General features: G+C 43.0%; 2 protein-coding genes across 2 annotated transcripts in view; both read left to right on the top strand.

Moving 5' to 3' along the window:
* Window positions 1-279: 279 nt before the first annotated feature.
* On the top strand, window positions 280-24,165 carry ALLC (allantoicase). Its single transcript, XM_046660353.1, has 11 exons — window positions 280-369; window positions 1,842-1,892; window positions 4,369-4,456; window positions 5,742-5,867; window positions 7,062-7,141; window positions 8,274-8,406; window positions 16,779-16,934; window positions 17,338-17,411; window positions 18,423-18,531; window positions 23,054-23,178; window positions 23,959-24,165. The coding sequence occupies exons 1-11, from the start codon at window positions 280-282 to the stop codon at window positions 24,163-24,165; spliced, it is 1,239 nt and encodes a 412-aa protein (XP_046516309.1).
* A 1,161-nt stretch (window positions 24,166-25,326) lies between these two features.
* DCDC2C (doublecortin domain containing 2C) overlaps window positions 25,327-26,358 on the top strand; it is a 71,047-nt gene continuing 70,015 nt past the window's right edge. Inside the window, exon 1 of the mRNA XM_046661860.1 lies at window positions 25,327-25,613. Within this exon, the coding sequence (XP_046517816.1) occupies window positions 25,327-25,613 (287 nt within the window). The remainder of the gene's footprint in view (window positions 25,614-26,358) is intronic.

Here is a 26,358-nt window from a genome sequence, read left to right as displayed (position 1 = left end):
CAGTAGGATGTGTACATTTTATTCTTAAATACTTCAGAAGGAAGCTGTGCTCTAAATTCCTCCCATTTCCGTGTGTTTGGGCAAAGTCACCTTTTAATTCAACCTGTGAGGATCCTTGAGTGGGAGGGCACCTGCCACATCCAGTTGACAGTGGTGTTGTCTGAATGTCCCAAGTCTTGGTTTTGGGAGCCTGGATGAGGGCCTCACTCGCTTACACATGCTCTGCTACCCTTTGCACCCAGAAGTTGACCGAGTCTGCCTTTCTCATTGCCAGGAAGCATGGTTGACTCTCCCAAGGAGGGGAAATGGGCCAGGGCTCCGGACTTCACTCAGCTGACCGACATGGCGTCTGAGTCCGTGGGAGGACAGGTAAGTGGGTCTCTCCCAACCGGAACAAGCACTTAACGTGCCCGTGCTCAGGATCCAACTCACTACTGCCGAGAGCCTAACCAGAAGGGCGAGAATTGGGCTGAGGGATCGGCTGCCTGAGGAAGCCCATTATTGCAAAAGTTTTCCAAAGAAGTTTTCTTAAATCGGTGGTAATTATGAGCAAGGGCAACATTGCCTTAAGTTTAAAACAGAAAGACATTTTGCACCTATGAAAAGAATTCACTATCCCTCTGTGTGTTTTCTTACGCTGTAGATAGTGCTCCTTAAACTTTAGTATGAGAATCACCTGGAGAACTTGTTAACACAATGTGCAGGTGCTGTGGTACCAGCAATGTGCAGAAAGCACTAAGACACCAGGAATGTGCAAAGGTGCTAAGGTACTGGTCATGTGCAGAGGTGCTATGTATGATACAGAAGGAAAAGACCCACATCTGCCCTTAAGGAGCTCACGCTCTGCCGGGAGACAGTCCACACCGGAGCTGTCATCCAGGCAAGGACAGGGGCTGTGAGAGCACCTCGACTCCAGCCGTGGGCAGCCGCGGGTAGGGAAGGGTTGGGAAGGATTGTCCAGGTAAGTGATGTTGAAAGGAGTCTGCAAGCGGGAGAGGGAGCTGTCGAGGCAAAGAAGGGGTGAGGGGCGTTTCAGACAGGGGATGCTGCTCCAGTTGGTTTAGTGTTTCTGGAACGCACCAGATGTGTGTGGGGCAGTCAGGAGCATGAGCCTGGAAAGGCCCCAAGTGCCCTGTGAGAGGTGCTGCCGAGGAGCCATTGAAGGATCTGGATAGGGGAGTGACTCCGACAGGTCCTGATGAATTCTCAGGGGGCAGGCCCACCCAACACAGCAGCGATGCCCCTACCCTCGGCCACCCAAACAGCCAGCAGCTTCAAAACAGTGAGATCCTCTCCGCCTTTTAGGTTCTGAGCAGGAGTCAGAGAGCGGTACGCTCCAGACTGCAGCTGTCACTGGGTCCCTGGTTAGCCAGGGTGACCAGCAGGCTGTTTTCCTAGGGAAAATCCAGTTCCCATTGTTTCCTTGGGGTAATTACTAGCACCCTCCCCACTCGAAAATGTCCTGCAGGGCATCGTTCAGTGAGCCGGCCAAGCCACAGGGATGACCCAGCGCGTGGCGTTTTTCACTGCTCTGTTTGTCAAAGAGGTCCTCGGTTCTTGAGAAGACGTTGGTTTATTTCCTTCCCCAGTGTAAGAAGTTGGCACGTTTGCATCCAGATGGTGAAGAGGATTAAGAAAAAGGGTGGGAAGGAAAGATTAAGTGGGAGGCAGCATTGACATCTAAGCATTTCAAAGCATCGTGGCTTAATTGCATATTGTTTCTTTTCCCCTTGGCAATTTCCCATTTTCTTTTTACTGCATCTCATAATGTTTCACTAGGGAATGAAATAAAATGGTTTTAAATTTATAGTTATTTTATCTTTACTTCTTTCTTTGTCTAGATTTTATTTGCGACAGATGACTTTTTTGCTCCTGCAGAAAACCTCATCAAGGTATTGTGAATTGGCGTTCGTGCTGGCGTAGAAGATGGTGCAGCCATGTTAATTGAGATCTGCCCGCATATTTGGGACGGGAGTCATGTGATGTGCACCAGCGAAGAGCATATTAGAACAGGAGAAACACATAGAGATCAGCTTCCACTCATGCTAAGACATAGCAGAGACAGTCGGGGCCTGACACAGGAATTTGGGACCATGCTGCTTGTAGGAAAACTACTGAGATCCTCATATATTATTGCTCTTCTAACGTGGCGTTCATAAGCTGTGTTGGGAAGAAAACTAGTACACATCTTGAATTTTTTGGAAAATGTTTTACCTGCCTAATTATAAAAGTGTAGGACATGCTTATTAAAAAAAACACAGAGAAAACACTAACAAACATATTAGGAGGGGAAAGAATGGAAGCTCTCCTGGCATCCTGCTGCTTTGCACACCTGCGTGTGGTCAGAATTCTTGCGAGTGTGGAGATGGACACAGGTACACACAGAGTTGGCGCCCATGCACAGAGTGTGACTGCACCTAAGGGTCTCCCACCTGATGTCCTCCACCATGGTCAGTGGCCATCTGGACACTGTGGTGCAACGTTGCTCTGTCTGGGCAGGACTTGACCAGGTCCAGAGCACATTGAAGTATGACCCTCTGAGGGCATCTTGCATATATGAACTTATTCCTCAAAGAAAATGCTAATAAAATGAGGAACAGAGGTGTTGGCTAACTTGTTCTAGGTCACACAGCTAATCACGTCAAAGCTCTTACCATTTTACATGTTCCATCTCTGAAAGATTTAAATGTGTGTGTACCTAGATCTCACTATTCCACAGATTTACATTATTTGCACATGTAGGCAAAGATATGTAGAAAATATTTATTCTAGTTTTGCTTGGAGGGGAAAAAAACCAACCTAAATGTCCACCAATAGGAAATTAGCTAAAGAACCTATGGATCTCTCAGATATGGAATATTATGTGGCTACTAAAAAGAATGAGCCAGCTCTCCACACGCTGGCAACGAGGGGTCCGTGCATGTCGTGTGTGCATAAACATGTCTGAAAAGATGCACATCAAACTGGGAAGTGTGGTTGTCTGCCAAGAGCTGGGCTTGGGAAATGGGTGCGAGAGAGAATGGGCTTTATTTCTTGTATTTTACACTTGAGTATATATATATATATATAATTGAGTATACATACATTCCTACACTTGAGTATACATTATACATATGTGTATACATAGTCACGCTTACAAATCACTTTTACAAGTCTGGAAAAAAAGAATATTACAGATAATGCTAAAGCCTCTTTGGCCAGCAACTTCGATGCCAATCCACTCCTTCCCTTTATAGAGTTAACATGATTGTAAGATTGGCATATTCTTCTAATACATGGTGTAATTTAAAATAAATATATCCATATGCATATCCACATCTAGAAAATAGTACTACTTTTTATTTTTGAATTTGTGTGCATATTCTCATCCAGTACTCCACGTTCTGCAAAGGTGCTTTCTCACTGGATGCTCATGGGCTCCATCCAGGCTGGTACTTGGAGGTCTAGGTGACCCCTGAGCTGCCGGGTGATAACCAACCACTTCATGACGCATGGTGGCGTGTGGCATCCTTGGATGTGCCACATGCAGCAGCTCCGTGGGCACCCTGCCCAGGCCCCACCACCGTGTCTGTGCCTTGATCTTTTTCTTCTGCAGCTCTGGGGAGCTTTTCCTAAGCAGAAACATTAGATCCTCCTTGCACCCAACTTGATGTGAAAGGAGAAAATGTCCCCAAACTTGGCCACTCACCAAGCACAGAACAGTTTCTAGAGTCTACACTATTCAAGGGGCTTTCACAAGTTTTATTTCAACTTCATAGCAATTTTGCGAGAGACGTATTCACCATCCTGTTCTTAAAAATGAAGCAGTTTGTCTCAGGGCCCGAAAAGTGGCTGAGCTGAGCTTCACACTGGCTTCGGTGACTTCAGAGTCCACTTTTCCTCAGGTGGGCATGGAGCAGCTTGGAGCACTGAGCTTGAATGCTCTGCTGGACCCCAAGCATCTGACCTACTCTTCATATGACTTCGACTGAGTTCCTTGTCGCTTGGGAAGTCTCAGTCTCCCTTCTCATTTTGTCCCAAAGGCCTTTCAGTGCGCCCCCAGATTGCAGCTGGGAATTGCACCATTAGCGGGGCCTGTGGAATTAATTGTGATTTTACCTGTTGCTGTCAGGGGTTGATTTCTGTGTTCTGGGGCCTGCAGAGGAGAGTTTCTTTCTCTGAAGACGATACAATGATAAGGCGGCATCCCCTGATTTGGAACTGGTTATCTGTCGGGTGAAGATTGGGGCAGGGACTCCCCACGATGGGCTCCCCAAGAGGCCTTGTTGGCACGGCCCTTCTGTATCTTTGGGGCAAAAGTTAATACGCTGGAAGCCCAGGCTCTCGAATGAATATTAATTATCGACTTGCTATACTTGTTTGCTTTAGAGTGACAGCCCAAGCTTTAAAGAACATGAATATACCGAGTTTGGGAAATGGATGGATGGATGGGAGACCAGAAGGAAAAGGATTCCAGGTAATAAGATGATGATTCTGTTCACTTGATACTGCAAAGTTTAGAAACAGGGGCTGTTGGAAAGCCAGTGTACATTTTGGGCCAATTTTAACATGGGCCCTTGGAATGCTCCATCATCTCGGATGTCCCTTCTGAACATCAGGCTCTGAGAATTCAGGAAGGGGTAGCTGGAGACCTGGTCATCTGTGCACCGCCAGGCAAAGGGCAAGCACTTTGTTAGGGAAATGAAAATATTATGAGGGCTGTGAATGAAGGGGAAGAACAGACAGTCACTGAGCAATGTGGTGAACATTACTTGGTAAATCCACTTATATTTGGTCTTCACCACAACTCTCTGAAGGAGGTGTTCTTGTCCCCATTTAAGTGCTATGGAAATAGGCTCACTAACTTAGCCAAGGTCACATAAATGGCAAGATAAGCTGGTAATTGAAGCAAGATCTGTCCCACGCCATTGCACATGCTATCTTTTATGTTACCTTAAGATGTTACTGTTATTCATTGCTTCTCATCATTTGCAATCAAAATGGACCTTTTAAAGTTGAAGAAATGCCTGTAAAAGCAAACTAATCCAGCATTAGGCTAATAATTGGATTTTTTTGCTATTGTCTCAAGTATTACATAGATATTTCTAATTTTCTATATTTCTATGGTACTCCAAACAATATTAGAGTCTAAAAATCTGGACATTTTAAGGTGGGTCTATATCTGACTGGAAGTAACCAAGAACTACAAGTGACATACTGACTTTAAGAGTTCTTGGACTCCGGCAGATGCCATGGAAAGTGTTCTGGGTGGGGGCACCGTAGGAAATCCCTGAGGCCCGAGATGACAGTGAGCTGGGTGTTTCTGGGAGACCCAGCTCTACACTGAACACCTGCTGAGCTGGGCTATGCGTTCTCTACACCACACAGTCACACTCAAGCTTTTTGGAAGCTAATCTCGTCTCTGATTCGCAGCTGAAGAAATGAGGCTCAGAGAGGCCAAACCATTTGCTAAAGACACACATAGGAAAGGATCAGTTTGGAATCAGAATTGCCTGTCCCTCCATCTAAGCCGTGTACATGTTCTGGTCTGACTAGAATTGAGGATTTGTGTGGGGAATGGTGGGCACATGTGGCCACATTGTGAGCGATCTTCAAGTCACAGCTGGGAATTAACGCAGACATGCTTCTCCGTGTTGGGAGGAGGGTGTTCCCATTGTGTGTTTCCGTTTGGGCTCTCCTCAATCACACGCTTCCTCTGCTGAGTTAAAGCTACTGAGGATGCTCTTGTTTACATCTCATAGGTCACGACTGGTGCATCATCAGGCTGGGAGTGCAAGGAATTATCCGGGGCTTCGACGTGGACATTTCTTACTTCACGGGAGATTACGCTCCTCAAATGTCAATTCAAGCAGCGTGCTTCGAAGAAGGTGCCTCGGGAACCACGGGCCCCCAGATCGAGCACTGTGGGGTTGTGAGGTTCATTGGGCCCAGTCCCTGACTGTACACTTTCCACCCAGATGGGCTCAGCAGCTCGTCAAGGCCACTCTACTGCCATGGAGCTTAGCACTCTGTTCCCAGTAGAGTGCTCTGTGATTTTTGATTTTTAACTTAACAGTGTTCTTTGGCCCAGTTTAGATTTCATTATTCCCACACTCCTCAGGCCTCACCCAGAGGCACACCCTCCTGTCCTCGTGAGAGTTGGTGAACAGGTTGCCTGGGAGGGTGGCAGGGGGAGGGCTGCCTGGCTGCTCCAGACCATGTAGGGCCACGTCTGAGCCAGCTGTGGGGCCAGTGGCAACAGCTCTGCGTCCAGCTCTCCCAGCGTGCGTTTGATGCAGCAACTACAGGGTTTCAGAAGGGCTTCCCTTCTTCATTTTGGAATGCTGGCCCATGTGAATCATACGGGCTCTGTAAGTTAGGCCCGTGTTTTTATTCCTTTAATTGTCATTATCTGACGTTGGTCCCAGAATTAATTTTTTAGAAATATGTATCATTGTGTGTGTGTATGCATGTACTTAGGGAAGATAAATCATGCCGGTTGGTGAATTTATACTGAAAGTGCTATGTGCACAGTACTGCATGAGGCTCTGTGGATATGAATGGAGCCTGCTCCTGGGAGACAGCTGGGTACCTGAAAAGTTAAATGGTAATGGGGGAGATGTTACTTTACGAGCAGGAAATAACTAACGACAAGCTGGTGAGACTCCTTCAGCAAGCCCGTCAGTCACCCCAGTTTCAGTTCTAAGGTTGCCATTGGGGAAAGTAGTTTCTTTGGAATTGACCTTGCAATGTCCCGAACCTTTACTGATCTGACTTTTGAAACTCTAGTCATGTGTTGAATTTGTTGAAGTTTGATCTAACTTGAAAAAGGTATTTACCGTTTTGACAAGCAAATGTACTATCAAATGTATTGCACTACTTTTTGAAATTACTGTATTTTAAAGATTGAGGAACTTCAATGAGCGTGTCTATTACTTTGATCATCTGCTACTTTGATGTAAGAAATGATATCTTTAGTGTTATTTGGAAAAATGAAAATTACCATACAACCCACTAAGGGAGCGTGTTGTCTTTGATTTTTGAACCCAAACTGTAACCCTAAATGGTCACTCTAACTTCAGATAAACAACCAGAAATCCCAGCAAGAGGAATCAGGATGGGAGCTGCAGCCAGCCCTGAGGAGTTTGAAGCTATTGCTGAGGTAGGCCTCCAAAAACAACTTTGTCTTGTCTGGATTGTTACGACAGCAAGGAAACTTCTTTGCACGCCTGGTCATGCAAGGGGGTTCTTCGGGACACCCAGCCCTGGCACACCTCTCCTCATTTCCTTGCCCAGTATGACCTTGCAGACGTTCCATGAGTGGTTCATGCAACCCCTGTACAAGGGAACTCCGTGGCCTTGCGAGATCTAGGGTAGGGCTTCTCACAGGGCTGTGTGCTTACTGGGACCCACCTGCAAATTGCTGCAGGCCTCTGATGAAATAAATACAGAAATTAATGGTAAGAGTTTAAATACTTTTCTTTTCCGTTAAGGAAGACTCACCCTGTGCCATCTTTCTCTATTTTGTATGTGGGTCTCCACCACAGCATGGCTGCCAGCTAGTGGTGTAGGTCCACACCCGGGGAACTGAACCCAGGCCACCAAAGCAGAATGTGCTGAACTTAACCACTAGGCCATGGGGCTGGCTCAGAGTTTGAATACTTACAGCAATTTAACAAAGTAATTTTATGCCTGATGAATTTAACAAAAGAAATAATTTGGGCTTGTGTTTTGGTACATTCTTGTTTTATTAAGTTTGTGTAGTAATTAATTTATATTGTGTTTTACAAATGTGTTGATCTATAACAGACTGGGAAATAAATAACAATCGCAAACAGGTCCTTCAGTTTGAGAAGCACTGATCTAGAGAAAATTGTTGCAAGGTTCAGGCCAACAAATTTACCTGAGATCTCACGGTCCACGGGACTATCCCTAGTTTTTATTTGAATGTGCACATCACCACTCAATTTTGTTCTTTCTAAGAATCCTCAAGGTGAAGGCATTTGGAGGGATCTCAGAGCCTCTCCTTCATTCCCAGCCCTCCCCACCCACACACTGCCACCATCACCCAGTGGCTATTTTGATCAGGGTGAAAAAGTACAGAGCTTTAATATGTTTATTATGAAACCTGGGACTTGATCTTTGTTAGTATTTTTATTAAAGTGGTCCATTAGGCATTCATCATTAATTTTTATTCTGAAGTATCTCTACCCTGTGAACCCCACACAGGCACTAGGATGAGAGAATTTATTGTTCCCTAGAGCCGTTGCTAACATTTTTGTATTTATTGCCAGTTAAAGTCCGACGATTGGGATTACTTGGTTCCCATGACAGAGCTTAAACCAGGAAGGCCTGCTTCCAGCCACAATTATTTTCCTGTCAATTCCCAGCAAAGATGGACTCACATAAGACTCAACATTTTCCCAGGTAAATATGACGTGGACCCATCTCCACTTCTATCGTTTCTGTTCTTAAGGTTGGCATGTTTAAAAATGCCAAATGAAGTCACTCTTTCCTTCTTGGTCACCGACCTCTCTAGCATTTTAGCATTATAATTTGCCCTTTTTGTGCTCTAGGAAATTCTTGTTTTAACTCACCCATCCATAGGTAGTTATCAGAAAACTGTCAAGTAAATTAGGATGTGATGGAACTAAGCTGTATCAGGTTAGATAGCTCCTAACAGTTTCTATTTCACAGATATATTAGCAGTTGAAGTGGTATGTAAAAATGACGATTTTATTTAACAGCTTTATTGTAAAGCAATTCACATAATATGCAATTTACCCATTTGAAGTGTACGATTCAATGTTTTATAGTATATGTAAGCATATGGTTTAAATTTTATCTAAGTATATAGTATACATGAAACTGTCACCACAGTCAATTTTAGAACATTTTTGTCACCTCAAAAAGAAATCCTATGCCCTTTAGCTATCAACCCTCATCTTCCCCAGCCATAAGCAACCACTAGTCTACTTTCTGTCTCTATAGATTTGACTGTTCTGGACATTTTATACAAATGGTCTATTGTGACTGGCTTTTTCACTAAGCATAATTTTTTCAAGGCTCATCCGTGTTGTAGCATGTGTCAGTACTTTATTCCTTTTTATGGCTGAATAATATTCCATTGTATGGATAGACTACACTGTTATCCATTCGTGAATTCATAGACATTTGGGTTGTTTCCACCTGTTGCCTACTTATGAATAATGCTGCTTGTATACATTCCTATACAAGTTTTTGTGTGGACATATGTTTTCATTTGGGTATATATCTAGGATTGGAATTGCTGGGTCATATGATAACTGTGTTTTCAATTGTTTGAGGAACTATCAGACTGTTTTCCAAAATGGCTCATCATTTTACATTCCCATAGCAGTGTATGAGGCTTTGGCTTTCTTCACAGCCTCTCCAACAATTGTTATTATCTGACTGTTTGATTATAGCTATCCTAGAGGATGTGAAGTGGCATCTCCGTGTGGTTTTGATTTGCATTTCCCTGATGACTAATGATGATGGGCATTTTTTCAGTTGCTTACTTGGCCATTTGTATATTTTCTTTGAAAAACTGTCTATTCAGATCTTTCACTCACTCTTAAATGGGCTTTTGTCTTTTATTATTGAGTTGTAAGAATTCTTTATATATTCTGAATAAAAATCCTTTATCAGATGTATGATTTACGAATATTTTCTACCATTCTGTGGGATGTCCTTTCACTTCTTTTGAAGCACGATGGTTCTTAATTTTGATGAAGTTCAACTATGTGTTTTTTTCTTTGGTTGCTTGTATTTTGTAGTCATATCTAGGAAATCATTGCCAATCTGAGGTCATGAAGAATTATTACCCCTATCTTTTATTCCAAGAATTTTATCATTTTAGCTCTTAGGTTTAGCTCTTTTGATCAATTTTTGTATATGGTGTGAGGTAGGACTCAATTTCATCCTTTTGCGTGTAGATATCAGTTGTCCAAGAACCATTTGTTGAAAAGACTCTTCTTTCCCGATTGAATTTTGGCTTTGAAACACTTGGCAAAAATTAGTTGACCCACAGACACATGGGTTTATTTCTGGCATCTCAGGTCTATGTATCTATCCTTTTGACACCCCCATACTGTCTTGATTAGTGTTACTTTGTAGTAAGTTTTGAAATCAGAAAGTGCGAGCCTTTCAAATTTGTTCTTTTTCAAGATTGCTGTGGTTATCTGGAGTCTTTTACAACTCCATATGTAGTTTTATATTTTAGAATCAGCTTGTAAATTACAGAAAAGCCAGCTGGGATTCTGATACAGATTGCATTACATCTTTAGATAAATTTGGGGAGTATTGCCATCTTAACATATTGTCTTCCAATCCATGAACATGGGATGTTTTCCCACTTATTTAAACCTCCTTTAGTTTCTTTCCACAATATTTTATAGTTTTCAGAGTATACATTTTGCGCTTCTTTTGTTAAATTAATTCCTATATCTTTTATTCTTTTTGATACTATTGTAAATGGAATTTTCTTAATTTCATTTTTGGGCTGCTCATTATAAGGGCATAGAAATACAATAATTTTTTTTTTAAAGATTGGCACCTGAGCTAACAACTGTTGCCAATCTTCTTTTTTTTTTTTTTATTCTTCTCCCCAAAGCCCCACAGTACATAGCTGTGGATTCTAGTTGTGAGTGCCTCTGGTTGTGCTGTGTGGGACACTGCCTCAGCATGGCCTGATGAGTGGTACCATGTCCACACCCAGGATCCAAACCGGCAAAACCCTGGGCTGCTGAAGTGGAACACACCAACTTAACCACTCAGCCGTGGGGCCAGCCCCCTATAATCGATTTTTGAATATTAATCTTGCATCCTACAGCTTTGCTGAACTTGTTTATTAGTACTAATGGATTTTTAGTGGAATTCTTAGGATTTCCAAATACAAGATCATATTATCTGTGAATAGAGATAGTACAGTTTTTCTTCTTCCCTTCCAATCTGGATGCCGTCTATCTATCTGCCTACCTATCTGTCTATCTATCTATCTATCTATCTATCTATCTATCTATCTATCTACATATCTATCCTAATTGCCCTGGCTAGAATATCCAGTGCATCGTTGCATAGAAGTAGCAAGAGCAGAATCCTTGTCGTGTTCCTGATTTTAAAGGGAAAGCATTCAGTCCTTCACCATTAAGTATGACTTTAGCTGTGGATTTCATAGATGCCCTTTATCAGGTTATGAAATTTCCCTTCTATTCCTAATTTGTTGAGTGTGTTTATCATGAAAGGGTATTGGATTTTGTTAAATACTTTTGCTTTCTCTGAGGTGATTATGTGTTTTAATAAAATGTCTTTCATTCTATTGGTACAGTGTATTACAGTAATTGATCTTCAGATGTTAAACTTGCATTCCTGGGATAAATCCCACTTAGTCATGGTGTATAATTTTTTAAAATATGTTACTGGATTTGGTTTGCTAGTGTTTTGTTGAGGATTTTTGTGTCCATATTCATAAGAGATATTTGCCTATAGTTTTCTTTTCTTGTGATATCCTTGTCTAGTTTTTGTATCAGGGTAATACTGGCCTCATGGAACGTGTTGGGAAGTGTTCCCTCCTGTTCTATTTTTGGAAGAGTTTGTGAAGAATTGATATTTAAATTTTTTTGTTTACTAACTCAATCTGTTTACTTGATATAGGTCTATTCAGATTGTCTATTTCGTCTGGGGTCAGTTTCAGTAGTTTGTGTCTTCCTGGAATTTGTCCATTTCATCTATCTAATTTATTGGAATATAATTGTTCTTTTGTAATCCTTTTTATTTCTGTAAGGTCAGCAGGAATACCCTCTCTTACATTTATGATTTTAATAATTTGAATCTTCTCTCTTTTTTTCTTGGTCAATCTACCTAAAGGTTTGTTAATTTTGTTAATCTCCTCAAAGAACCAGCTTTCAGTTGCATTGATATTCTCTCTTTCGTTAATTCCACTCTAATCTTTATTATTTCCTTGCCTCTACTTGCTTTAGGGTTAGTTTGCTCTTTTTTTCTAGTGTCCTAAGGTAGAGGTTCTTATTTTTTAATGTGGCATTTACAGCTATAAATTTCCCTTTAAGCACTGCTTACTGCACACCAGAATTTTTGGTATGTTGTGTGTGTATTTTCATTCATCTCAAAGTTTTTTCTATTTTACTTTTTGATTTCTTCTTTGACCCAATGGTTATTTAGAATGTGTTGTTTAATTTTCATGTATTCATGAGTTTCCTCAAATTTCTTTCTCATTGATTTCTAATTTCATTCCATTGTGATTAGAGAACATGCTTTATATTCTTTCAATCCATTTGTTTTATTACCTCGTCTAAGGCCAATCCTGTGGAATGTTCCATGTGCACTTGAGAAGAATGTATATTCTGCTGTCGTTGGGTGGAGTGTTCTACAAGCCAACTAGGTATAGTCAGCGTACAGTGTTGTTCAAGGCTTCTCTTTCCTCATTGATCTTTTGTCTAGTTGTTCTATCCGTTCCTGGAAGTGGAGTATTGAAGTCTCCAACTATTGTTGTTGAGTTATCTATTTCTCCTTTCATTTCTGTCAGTTTTTCCTTTATGTATTTTGGTTCTATGTTATTAGGTTCATATTTGTTCACAATTATTATATCTTCCTGATGGACTGATCCTTTTATCATTATAAAGTGTCCCTCTTCATCTCTAGTAAACTTTTTGTTTTAAAGTCTATTTGTCTGTTATTAGTAAAGCCACTCCAGCTTGTTTGTGGTTGCTGTTTGCATAATAGAATTTTTTCCATACTATTTTTCGTCTAGTTGGACTATTTCTGGCTTTTGACTGTTTAATGCATTCATAATTGTTATTTACTCAGTTGGATTTACATATACCATTTTACTTTTTGTTTTCCATATGTCTTGTCTTTTTGTTCCTCTTTTCCCCCTTACTTCTCTTTTGAGTAATTGAATATTTTGTAAGTAGGACTTTAATTTCTTTAATGATTTTTTCATTATTTTATTGTTATTTCCTTTCAGAAGCATTACTCTTACATAGCTCTATTTCCCTTTCCCCCTTTTAGTGGCATTATTGTTATACAAAGTACATCTATGAATGTTACAAACTCAATAATACATTTTTATAATTATTTATATAATTTTATGTCTTTTAAAGAAGCTGAGAGAAGAAAGAGTGAGTATATACTTATATTTATTTAAGGTTTATTATATTAAACTTTCCACTTATCATTTCTGATTTTCTTCATTTATTCCTGAGAATTTGAGTTACCATACGTAGTTATTTCCTTAGCCCAGCGCAGCTCCCAATAACTTCCTCTGTGCTGTTTCTGGCAAATATGTTACACATAAATTACTTTTCTTTATATTATAAGCCCCAAAATGCACTACATACATAAGATTTTATACTATTGCTTTTTAAGTCACTTCAGAGAAGAAGGGAGACAAAATATGCCTTTATACTGTCTCATAATAATTACATAATTGTCTTTGCAGGTGCTCTGTTTTTTCATGTCCAGCTCCTGGCTGCGTTGTTTTAGTGAAGGCAATTTCACTCTCACAGTGTGAGGCTTCTCAGGTTGCTGCTTAGGGAGGCGCAGGCTTGGACGTGCCCATGGTGATCCTGAGGCGACAATTTTGGCAGAGCTCTCGTTGACTATCTCTTTCTCTAACCATCTCCACAAGTAGCTCCACTAATTGCCATCTGATGGCTCTATTTTTCTAACAGCGTCCTGGGCATAAATTGCTCCACATACCAATCCAATTAAATTTGAGTTCCTCTGAGGTGATAGTTTTTGAGGTCAGCAATTGAGATTTGTTCTGATCCCAGAGGGCTTCTTGGGGCTCTTCCCCTGTTCTTTCCAGCAAACTACCTGGCTTATGGTTTATACCACAGTCTTATAGTTTATTTCTCTCTCTAGTGAATCTGCCAGTCTCCCCTTCATAGCTTTGGAGCACAACCCACCTTGTGTTTGAGAGCACCCTTAGGCTTGAACTTCTCCATAGTCTGTTGCACGTGGAGTCAGCTCATTGGGAAGAGGCTTGGATCTCTCTGTTCTATGACTTGCTTCTTCCCCTGGGCAAAATCTCTTGAGTCCTGGCTTTGGAGCTCAGGGTGGGGACAATGGCGCACTTCTCTCTGAGTGACACCCCTGCTTTAGGAGCTATGTGCTCAGTGGAGGGGAGGCGGTAGCCTCAGGTCTCCTTGGCTTGCCTCTCTCAGCGTGGAGCCTCTGCCTTACGAACTGAGACATGGTGATCATGGCCCCAGCATCTCAGCAGGGCTGTGCCCAAGGTAGAGCCCCTGTCCTTTGAGTGGGGCCTGGGTTGAAGAAAGGAGGCCCCTCTTCTCCACCACACTTACCTGGGACTTAGCCTCAACAACAGGCAGGTGGGGCAGAGTGAGAAACGGCCATGTCCTGCTCTTCCCAGGAGGAAAGCCCCCAACTGGGAGCTGGGGGAGGGCAGCCCTGCGTTCTTGGCTGTCCCTGTCTGGAGTGGAGTCCCCACCTCACTAAGTGGGAGGAGGGAGTGAAGGTGCTGACCTGGCTCAGACACCACAGATTCTCACGGTTCTTACCCAGTTTCAGTAGATTCTCTTGAATAAATGTTGCTTCACTTGCCCTCATGACTATTTCCAGAGATCTGGAAGTGGTTGAGTTTTTCCTGTTTTTCACCAGTTTCACTGTGGACTCAGTCAGCAGAGCTCCTCATGCTCTTATGACAGAAGCGGAGCTCTTGACTTTCATTTTAGATGCAATGTATTTCTAGTTATCATGCTTTAAATTAAGACAGCAACGTGTAAAGATCTGAACATGTTATTGATTGCTCGTTGAAACCATGTGTTCTAAAACCAGTGGAAGCAACTGAAAGGGCAAAGCCAACAAGAGAGATTTAGGCCTTTTTCCATTTGTTAATTCAGCAAACGCTTACAGTGTAGCTACCTTGAGCTGGGGACCGAGCACTGGCCATCTAGTCATCCCCTGATGATGAGAGGGGCAGAGCTAACAGAATGTGAGCCCCATGAAGGCAGGGCTCATGTGTCTGGGTTGTTGTTTGTGTCCCCTGGTACCTAGCACAACTTGGGGACCAGACTAGATGCTCAGCAACCATTCGTTGTTAGATTGAATTGACAGAGTCCCTGCCCTTATGAAGTGAGCAACCCCGGTGGGAAGAAGGACACGTGAAAATAACTGCAAAATAGTGATGTGTTGTAACAGAAGAGTTTTGGTAAAGCCCTGAGAAATTTCCATTTGGCAATTTTTGATTTACCAAAATAGCAACTTCACATGTTCCACCCAGTTTGTACAGAGGTTAGAAGTTGGGGGGGGGGGGGACTCTGAAAAATGCCACGAGGGAAGCCCTGCTCTGTGGGATCAGGTCTTGAGGTTCGCTGCTCACATTAAAGTTCTTTTTAAATTGGCTTATCCGCTGATGGAAGGCGAGGGGGCACTGTCTGTATGCAGGTCTCTCCTCCCGTCTCAGTGGCATCCTTCTCTGCTCCTGAGGATTCCACCTGGGATCCAAGTGTAAAAGGGAAGGAAGCAGTACGCAAACTGGATGGGACATAAGAGGTGGGAAGGGAGTTGCTTTAAACGAGAGGCCCTCAGAGCATCGAGAGGCACTTCTGATGTTCCTTGATAGTTTTGATTAAAAGTGAAGCTGGATATTAACTCTGTAAAGAAGAATCTTATCTTTTAAAATATAAAATCAGCTTTACATTCAACAGACAATATCTTTTATCCCATTAATGGAGATCATACTGGTCAATGGACCAGAGTCGTGGTTCGCAGATTCCAGCACCTGCTGAATTACTCCCTCTAGAATATTTTCTAGGGTTGTGAGCCAACGCAGTCTGGTTTTATTTATTGTGATATCAAGACTTCCACTCTTCTACTGAAATTTTTCAGATCACTCAGTTTCACCAAATTTTTTGGGTGAAAATATGTAGGGCTTGGTTTCAGTATAACAGTCTGATGAATGATTTTGAGCTTCTATATAAATAAACCTTCTAGGAAGTAATATTCAAACTCATAAAAAAATTTATTAAAATCAGATAATGTGGAATGATCTTGGAGGCCGTTTTCTGTTCTTCAGACGTGATCTCAGGCTGCTGTGGTTCACAGGAGCTGTTTGATTTTGTGAATATTACCATTCGTATTCTCAATTGCATTGCTAAGCAGTGTGTCATTGTAGAAATAAAAACACAAGGCTCTGGTAGGAGTCCCTGTGGGATTTAGGATTGCTGATTTCTGGCTCCAAATATTATCTGTCAGGTGGATTTCCCAGTTGCTTTGACCTTCCTGAAGTTATTAATTCGATAAAAGAATGTGGGCACCTACTGAGTGCCAGGGCCTCTTCTAGGGAGAGATGGCATAGAAGCAAATAAAATAGGCGACTATTCTGGCCTTCAGAGACTTTATATTTTCTTTTTGTGGGACTTATATCAGCGGGGACTCCAATAAAAACGATACTTTCAGCTTGATTAGAACTATGGGGTAGAGACTCATGAGGTGGTAAAACTTAAGCTGGGGAATGTGGCAGGCCAGGCGGGCAGGAAGGAGGTAACATTACAGAGTGAGAGGAAGGCCTTTCTGAGGCCATGACGCTTCAGTTGAGATCTAAGCACAACAAGCAGTCTTTTGGAGAGCTGGAAAAGTTGTTCCGGGACAAGGGAATGTCAAGTGCAAAGGCCCTGGGGCGGTGGGCTTGGTGTATTTGAGAAACAAAGCTGGCAGATGTGGAGGGCTTTGTAGTTTATGATCTACACACAGTCACTCTCCAAGTAAGAAATGACTCAGGCATCTTTCCTTTTCAGATGGTGGAATTGCACGTCTTAGGGTATATGGTACTGGACAAAAAGACTGGACTGCGAGTGACTCCAAAGAACCATCAGACCTAGTGACCATTGCTTATGGAGGTGTCTGTGTAGGATTTAGCAACACACATTTTGGGCATCCAAACAATATGATAGGTGAGACAATGTTCTAGGAGCCGGCTTCTATTTGCAATGTCTGGGCACCAGAATTAAACACCCAATACGGTATGAGTGATTTAAGACGAAGGGGCCATCCGCAGCATGGGAGTGGCTGAGAATAATTTTCCATATATTGGATTTGGTGCCTTTATGACATGAAGTAAATCGATATCAATTTTCCTTCCTAATTTTGGTTTAAGCAGTTGCCATAAAAGGAGAAGTAAAATTTACTAACCCTATGGTTGTATGTGAATTTACTGAGACATTAACTTTAGTGAAAATAGTTTATGTAGCAATGTTCAGGTGCGTGGGATCTGTGATTTAATTACACTAATGCATTCATTCTCACACTTACAATAACATCCTGTGATACCCTGTGAAATGATGTTCTTTTCGGAAGGCGTTGGCCCGGCGAAGTCTATGGCAGATGGATGGGAAACGGCAAGAAGGCTGGACAGGCCACCGATATTGGAGGTAAGATTTTAAAAACAACCATAGTTTAAAGTTCTTTAAGAAATGTTTTTTTATTTTTTTCATTTTACATCAAGGAAACTCTTATTTTAGAAGCCTCTTAAGCATTGTTCTAAAAGCTTATTACTTTTCCACGTTTTCCAAATTTCCTACTGCCCCACTCTGCTATCAGGGCAGAGACCCAGCAGCCCAAGCACGCTGGTTATTGCCAGCTCCTCGAATGCACTGCTGGGGCTCCCCTCTGCTTCCTTCATAAAGAAACAGACCTACAATGTCAAGATATAAAACCCACAAATAAATTTGTTGGTCAATCTGAAGAAAAAACACCAGTTTAATCATTTCTTATACCTGTGCATCCCTGGATGAGACTGTTTACATGCACCTGTGACAGATCCGGGACTCCAGAGACGGCTCGGCTGCTTCATGTGGCCAGTCACTAACTTGAGATAAGGAAGTCAAAACGAAAGCAAAACGAAACAGAACACCTTTGAATCTGTAAATCCCATTGAAAACTTAGTCGTAAACACCCCTTTTGGGATAGTTTTCACGTCACCCATCACTTCTAGATATAAATGAATAAATGCTCCTTGCGGCAGACTAAGGTTTGGAGGCAGATCATACGTTGATATTGATTTGACCAAGAACACATCTAATTTGAAAGGCCAAAACAAACTGCTTACAGAACCTATGGGCTGGGCTGGGTAAAGATCCTGTTGTGTATAGCATTCTATGTGAATTTGTAATTGACATAGAAAATCATACCAGAAATTTATAAAGATTTGCCAAGTACCCAATCAACTCAGGAGTCGGCATGAGGCATTTAAGAAGTGGTACCAAAGAGGCAATTTACACAAAAAGTAATTTACAAATCAGGTCAGAGGAAACCTCTTATAGTAAGAAATAAGAGAAATAGCTTAAGTACGTGTCAACATTTTTCACCTGCTGGTTTTCAGGATTGGTTTCTTGAGTGACACTAAGTTGGCTTACGTTTTTTCTCTCTTTTTTGAATTCCAGAATGATGAGAATGGCATTCTCCTTGTTCCAGGTTGTGAATGGGCAGTTTTCCGACTGGCGCATCCTGGAGTAATAACTCAAATTGAAATCGATACCAAATATTTTAAAGGTAGACGTAAAGCCATGAGGAAATGCATGACGATCAGTGTGCTGGTTATAAAGATAGCGCGGTCCTGAGGCGGGCTGGGGACTCAGGACAGTGGGCTGTGGACCTGGCTTTCCACTCGCCAGCTATGTGATTTGAGCAAGTTACTTTAACTCTGTTAAAGAGTCTCCCCCTTTATAAAACGTCAGAGCTGAACTGGATGACCACAAATTCCTGTGAGATTCTACGATGCCTAAGACTCTTTACTACAGAGGCTCTGAATCCCATCTGGAAAAAGCCTATGAAATGCTCCCTGGTTAGGTCCTGAGAAGAACTGGATGGGGGGCATCTTCTGATAGGGAGGGGTCCTGAGCATATTGATCGGGGGACCGTATCTTCTCTGGACTGGACTTGGAAGGCAGTGATCTACATATTTTTTAAATCATGAAATTCCAAAGTAAAAAAATAAATGGATAAGCACCCGTGATATTCTATATCTACTTTCTTATGAAGTATATATGCGTCATTATATTAAGAAAGTTCAAGAGAAGATATGCAACTTTTATAATGGTTAGGTGAAATTTTGACAAGTATTGGATTGGGTGTCTGATGATTGTTCAGCTGTCTCTCAATAAACGTGGCCGTTGATGTCATATTTTGGATGCCTGATATATAAATATCTTGTGAATCATTATGACTTCACTCAATTATTAACTGTTACACAAGGTACAATGTATGTTTAAGGAGAGCTTCATCATCAGTGGTAGTGGATATAAATTAACTATTTCAAGAGGTCTTGATAATTTTAACTTATATTTGGAAGACTGGGTTTTAGATCCGACTAGCTGGTCATTGCTTGCACTTTTCAACGTGGCTGATGAAGAGCTCATCCTGAGGGTCAGGAGAAATGGCAGCGCAGCTCCTTTCTTATTGTTCATGATGCTTGCATTTCTAGTAGCATCTTTAATCCAGGGTTCTCTGCACGGATAGTTTAAAATCACTTGTTTATTTTTGTGAGGGTAGTTTCGTTAAAACCAGGTAACAACCAGTAAATATATGTGACCAGGGACCCCAAACTGAAATGTGCCACAAATAGATTGCTGTTAGCCCCTTAGGATATCTCCATTACAACATGATGACAGTCATGGGAATGAGGGAGCACACCAGTATCCACTTATAATACCAAAATGCAAAGCTCAATACATATATTCATACATGTGTGTGTACATATAAAGAAATAGAAACAGTCCCCCTAACGTTCTCCTCCTGCATCCTCTGGGTTCTCATGCACACCCCAGGAGTGTACTTGTCTACTTGGAGACCATTGTTTTAAGAGACAAGCCACAGTGGGCCTGAGAGCAATCAGAATCCTCTTCTGTTAGGGTTTGTGGTCAGCCATGCCTCCTCTGTTGATCTTAAAGTCTTGGGGAACCACGGTAGAAGTTCTCCTCACAAAAAGCGTGGGGTCGTTCCACAAAGGTGCTCTACTCCACAGGGCACATCATTCCGATGAAATTCCAAGGAGTCCAGAGAAACTCAAGACCGTACATTTTCAGCTGCAGAACACTCAGAAATCTTTGATCACAGTGCATCTGATCGGTGCTAAGCACTGGTTAACTTACTCAGTATTTCTTCTTTTTATTGTCATGCTACAAAATATGATGCCATAAGGAAAATATTTTCCAGCTTCATAATAATTTCGGATGAGCCACACAGCAGCATGTGAGTAACCAAATCTGCAATCTAGGAAGTTTATCGAATACATTCAACTTTCCAAGTGAAATGACACCCATTCAAACTCCAATGCGCCAGCCCATTAACATACGTCGGGCCCTTTCTGATTCCTCTGGAAAACAAACACTCATCTATTTCTTGAGCAGAGCCAGCTCCATCACAAACCTGCACGTCCCTCCTCTCACATATGTCATACTTGTGCTTTTGCTTAGAAAGAACAATGATTTGTTCTTTGCTGGGTGTTTGATCCAATTTAAAAAGTCTGACATCCTGGAGTCTCGATTCTATTTCATTGATCTGTGTGTCTGTTTTTGTGCCAGTACCATGCTGTTTCGGTTACTATAGTTTTGTAGTATATTTTGAAGTCAGGGAGTGTGATACCTCCAACTTTGTTCTTTTTCCTCAGGATTCCTTTGGCTATTCAGGGTCTTTTGTTGTTCTATATAAATTTTAGGATTCTTTGTTCTATTTCTGTGAAAAACGTTGTTGGAACTTTGATAGGGATTGCATTGAATCTGTAGATTGCTTTAGGAAGTATGGACATTTTAACGATGTTAATTCTTCCAATCCAAGAGCATGGAATATCTTTTCATTTCTTTGTGTCTTCTTTGATTTCTTTCAATAATGTTTTATAGTTTTTGGTGTACAGATCTTTCACCTCTTTGGTTAAGGTTATTCCTAGGTATTTTATTCTTTTTGTTGCAATTATAAATAGGATTGTATTCTTAATTTCTCTTTCTGCTACTTTGTTGTTAGTGTATAGAAATGCAACTGATTTCTCTATGTTGATTTTGTATCCTGCAACTTGACTGTATTCATTTATTGTTTCTAAAAGTTTTTTTAGTGGATTCTTTAGGGTTTTCTATATATAAAATCATGTTGTCTGCAAAAAGTGACAGTTTCACTTCTTCTTTTCCAATTTGGATCCCTTTTATTTCTTTTTCTTCCCTGATTGCTCTGGATAGGATTTCCAATATTATGTTAAATAAGAGTGGTGACAGTGGGCATCCTTGTCTGGTTCCTGTTCTTAGAGGGATAGCTTTCAGTTTTTCTCCATTGAGAATGATATTAGCTGTGGGTTTGTCACATATGGGCTTTATTATGTTGAAGTATTTTCCTTCTATACTCATTTTATTTAGAGTTTTTATCATAAATGGATGCTGTATCTTGTCAAATTCTTTCTCTGCATCTATTGAGATGATCATGTAATTTTTATTCTTCATTTTGTTAATGTGGTGTATCGCGTTGATTGATTTGCAGATGTTGAACCATCCCTGCATCCCTGGAATGAAACCCACTTGATTATGATGTATGATCTTTTTAATATATTGTTGTATTCAGTTCGGCAGTATTTTGTTGAAGATTTTTGCATTGATGTTCACCAGTGATATCGGCCTGTAATTTTCTTTTTTTGTGTCTTTTTCTTTTTCTTGCCTGGTTTTGGTATCAGGAAAATGTTGGCTTTGTAGAATGAGTTAGGAAGCCTCTGCTCCTGGTCAATTTTTTGGAAGAGTCTGAGAAGGATGGGTATTAAGTCTTCTTTGAATGTTTGGTAGAATTCACCAGGGAAGCCATCTGGTCCTGGACTTTTATTTTTTGGGAGGTTTTTGATTGCTATTTCTATCTCCTTACTGGTGATTGGTTTATTCAAATTCTCTACTACTTCTTGGTCCAGTTTTGGAAGGTTATGTTTCTAAGAATTTATCCATTTTATCCATCAAACTAAAAAGCTTCTGCACAGCAAAGGAAACCAACAAAATGAAAAGACAACCTAACAATTAGGAGAAGATATTTGCAAACCATGTATCAGATAAAGGATTAATATCCAAAACATACAAAGAACTCATAACATCTCAACAACAAAAAAACCAATGAGCCAATTAAAAAATGGGCAAAAGATCTGAACAGAGATTTCTCCAAAGAAGATATATGGATGGTCAACAGGCACATGAAAAGATGCTCAACATCATTAGCTATCAGGGAAATGCAAATCAAAACTACAATGAGCTATCACCTCACTCCGGTCAGAATGGGTATAATTAACAAGACAGAAAACAACAAGTGTTGGAGAGGATGTGGAGAGAAGGGAACCCTCATACACTGCTGGTGGGAATGCAAACTGGTGCAGCCACTATGGAAAACAGTATGAAGCATCCTCAGAAAATTAAAAACCGATCTACCATGTGATCCAGCTATTCCACTGCTGGGTATTTATCCAAAGAACTTGAAAACACGAATGCATAAAGATACATGCACCCCTATGTTCACTGCAGCCTTATTCACAATAGCCAAAACTTGGAAGCAACCTAGGTGCCCATCAAGGGACGAATGGATAAAGAAGATGTGGTATATATACACAATGGAATACTACTCAGCCATAAGAAATGATGAAATCTGGCCATTTGTGACAACATGGGTGGACGTTGAGGGTATTATGCTAAGTGAAATAGGTCAGAGGGAGAAAGTCAAACACTGTGTGATCTCACTCATAAGTAGAAGAGAAAAACAACGACAAACAAACACATAGCAACAGAGACTGGATTGGTGGTTACCGTTGGGGAAGGGAGGAGGGGAGAGGGCGAAAGGGGTGATTAGGTTCACATGTGTGGTGATGGACTATAATTAGTTTTTGGGTGGTGAACATGATGTAATCTACATAGAATTTGAAATATATTACTATGTACATCTGAAAACTATGCAATGTTATAATCCAATGTTACTGCAATTAAAAAAAAAAGTCTGACATCCTATAAACCAAACTGTGCTGAGTGCAAAGGGAGGGAGAGAGTCACTCTTTATTTTGTTCTAATAGGCAATTATCCTGACAGCTGTAAGCTGGATGGGTGTATCCTGACGACTCTGGAGGAAGAAGACATGATCAGGCAAAAGTGGGATCTTCCAGGCCACAAGTGGAAGCCACTGCTTCCAGTCACAAAGGTGAGCGTGGCGGAGCATCCGCCAGGCTGGCCCCCGACCTGGGTCACTTCACTCAGCTTCGCTTCCCAGGGTTGTGATACACCTCCAGACCTTCTGCTCAGTGTAACTTAAAAATCATATCTGTGCATTTATATAATAAAAAGATAGGCTCTATTTTTTCATACTTTTGCATTTCTAACAATCAAATTTTATTTTAAACCATCATGTGCAAAAGGCAGAAACAGTCCTGCATTGCTTAACAACAAGGAAGCGCTCTGAGAAATGCATCGTTTGGTGATTTCATCGTTGTGCCAACTTCATAGAGTGCACTTACACTAACCTAAATGGTCCAGCCTACTACATATCTAGGCCGTATGGTACTAATCTTATGGGACCACTATCATATATGGGGTCTCTCTAGCACATTTAAAGCTATAATGGTGTGTCTACTCAGATGGACACTGAGATAGTCCAGAAGCGTTTTCTTTTATCAAGTAGGAGGAAAGTCATTTGCAGGTCAGAGGGTGGGGTGGGACTGCTCCCACGCAATGATGGGTGACGGCCATCATGGTGACGTACAGCACTGTACATGGTCCAGATGGGCTGACTCACCCAGTGCAACCCCACTAGAGATCTGCTGGTAGAGAAAGGATGCCCAGATAATGCTGACGTGAACGCTCAGATCCCCTTGATGTTTGTTGTTTTTAATAGTTAACTTAGAGGACAAACTGATATGAAAAAGAAAGAATCAGGCATGTTGGTGCGTCATTACAGGGACCTCTATGTCTGCCTCTCTTTCAGCTATCTCCAAACAAAAGTCACTTGTTTGACAGCCTGACCCTGGAGCTCCAGGACGTCATCACTCACGTGCGGTTCACCATCTCTCCGGACGGGGGCGTGAGCCGCCTCCGCCTCAAGGGCTTCCCCAGCTCCATCTGCCTCCTGCGGCCCAGGGAGAAGCCCATGATGAGGTTCTCGGTTAAGGCGGGGTTCAGGGCGAAACTTTAATCCCAACAAAACCGTGTGCTGGTTCCATAATTACTCATACTTTTATTTTGAAGTAGTCTGAACACCTGAACCTTAAGAAGTTTCTAGCAATTAATCTTTTTAAGATTAATATAATTCCTGGTGATTTAATAAAGTGGTCACTCACACATTGCTATCTGTATCTAATGTTGCTATGAAGCGTTTGGTAGTTTAAAAATTGGCTGTGACTGTGAATGGGAGGTGGTTTCTTAAAGAATTCCATTTTTTTTAACAGTACAAGATCTTAATATTTATAGTATAATCTATACCGTCCGTCTGTAGATTCAGCAGGTAGCACATAGACTGTTGTCTTTAAAAATTTAAGACTATCAAAACCATTGGAAAAATGTATTTCTAGAACCATTCATTGTCCAGCTCAAGAGGATTGGCCTATCTTTACCCAGAATAGAGAATGGCTTTCCCAAGGACACATACCCCCTTGAATGGTTCTTCCCCTAAGTAAAGGTGCATTCTGAATGTTAAACCTTTGAGATACCACGTGCTAGCTGTGCCTAGTAACCCAGTTTCTCACAAGCTCTGAATGGTTCCAGACAGTTCCTCCTCCATGCAGTTTTGATTCTCAAGATGGTCCTGATGCCCCCTCCCCCAGTCCACACCCCAACCTCTTCTGCACAGGCAGGTGCCAAGCGCAGCCGCAGGGTTTGCAGTGGCGCCTGGTGGATCCTCCACCTCCTCCCACCCCTGCCACGTTGGCAGCAGCCACTGCCTCCCTTCCGTTCCACGAGCTCTGCTGCCTTCACCTGTCTAGGCTCTCTGATGCCCCCTCAGCTGTCTTGGCTCTCTGATGCCCCCTCAGCTGTCCTGGCTGTCTGATGCCCCCTCACCTGTCCTGGCTGTCTGATGCCCCCTCAGCTGTCCTGGCTGTCTGATGCCCCCTCACCTGTCTTGGCTCTCTGATGCCCTCTCACTTGTCCCAGCCCTGCTCTCCCCTCACCTGTCCGGCCCGCTGCCCCTCTCCCGGGCGGGTCGGCGACAGGCAGCGGTCACAATCGCCGGGTGGCGTCAACACAGGCGGGGAGCGCCAGGGACCCGTGCGCCCGGGCAGCTGCAGTCCTGCGCCCCTCGCGCAGCGCGCCCTGGCCGGTGCCCACGGGCGGTGGAGCGTCTGCTGTCCTCGCGGCCATGGGCACGCGCGGGGTCCCCGCGCTGGTGGACACCACGCCCGCCAAGACCATCCTGGTGTACCGCAACGGGGACCCGTTCTACGTGGGCCGCCGCGTGGTGCTGCCGCGCCGCCGCGCCGCCACCTTCGAGGCGCTGCTGGAGCAGCTGACGGAGCAGGTGCCGGTGCCGTTCGGGGTGCGGCGCCTCTTCACGCCGACGCGCGGGCGCCCGGTGCTCGAGCTGGCCGCCCTGCAGGCCGGCGGCAAGTACGTGGCGGCCGGCCGCGAGCGCTTCCAGAAGCTCGAGTGAGTGCGCCCCCTGCGCCCGGGCTCGCGGGGCGGACGGGGGCCGCGGGACCCTTCTCTGTCCCGAGCGCGGTGACCTCTCCTGTTCGCACAGGGCGGGGATGTGCCCTCGGGCCGAGCGCCGCCCGCCCTTGACGCGCGGGCACTGCCCCCGGGGGCTCCTCGTGCGGGCGGTGCACCCGGGCGCCCGGCGGTGGGGAGGGCGGCCGCCTGCCATCACCACGACCTGCGCACGTCAGGGAACGTTCGAAGGGGATGGAAAAGGGGGTGGCGGGCCGTGGCGATGACCAGAGGTTGCTCGGGGTAGGCCTCTTTGAAAAGGCGTCCCCTGCACGAAGATCTGAAGGAAGAAGGGAGCGAGCCATGCGGACGGAGGAAAACTGGGGGAAGCAAGCTGAAGAGTGGGGATCAACTCCGGCCACCCCTCCACGGCGTGTGCAGAGACGGCTGTTCCGGGGTCGCTGGCCGTGCAGTCTATGAACGCACTTAAGGAAGGGTGTAAATCCAGCCTTTTCACCGCTGGCTCTTCTGCTAGACTGTCACCCTACAGGACAGTGATCTGTAATCCTGGCACGTGAAGCAGCGCTGGCGTACAGTACAGTCTCTGAAGGCTGGCCGGGAGCAAAGAAATGCCCTCCCCAGGGTCTGCTGCGATCAAGACGGCAGCCCCGGAGCCACGTGCTCTGCCCGGGGGACATAGCCTATCTATAAAGGCCAGGGCCACTGCAGAAAGCCATAAGCGAAG

Source organism: Equus quagga, chromosome 5 (assembly GCF_021613505.1).
Source record: "Equus quagga isolate Etosha38 chromosome 5, UCLA_HA_Equagga_1.0, whole genome shotgun sequence".
Taxonomy (NCBI): Eukaryota; Metazoa; Chordata; class Mammalia; order Perissodactyla; family Equidae; genus Equus; species Equus quagga.
Note: the sequence above shows the minus strand (reverse complement) of the source record. Positions and strands in the feature narration are given on the sequence as shown.

Excerpts from the sequence above, each read along its gene's own strand:
- ALLC (XM_046660353.1), top strand. The coding sequence starts at position 280 with ATGGTTGACTCTCCCAAGGAGGGGAAATGGGCCAGGGCTCCGGACTTC. Across the intron at positions 4,457-5,741 it reads CAGAAGGAAAAGGATTCCAG|GTCACGACTGGTGCATCATC; the intron begins GTAATAAGATGA and ends TACATCTCATAG. Across the intron at positions 16,935-17,337 it reads GCATCCAAACAATATGATAG|GCGTTGGCCCGGCGAAGTCT; the intron begins GTGAGACAATGT and ends TCTTTTCGGAAG.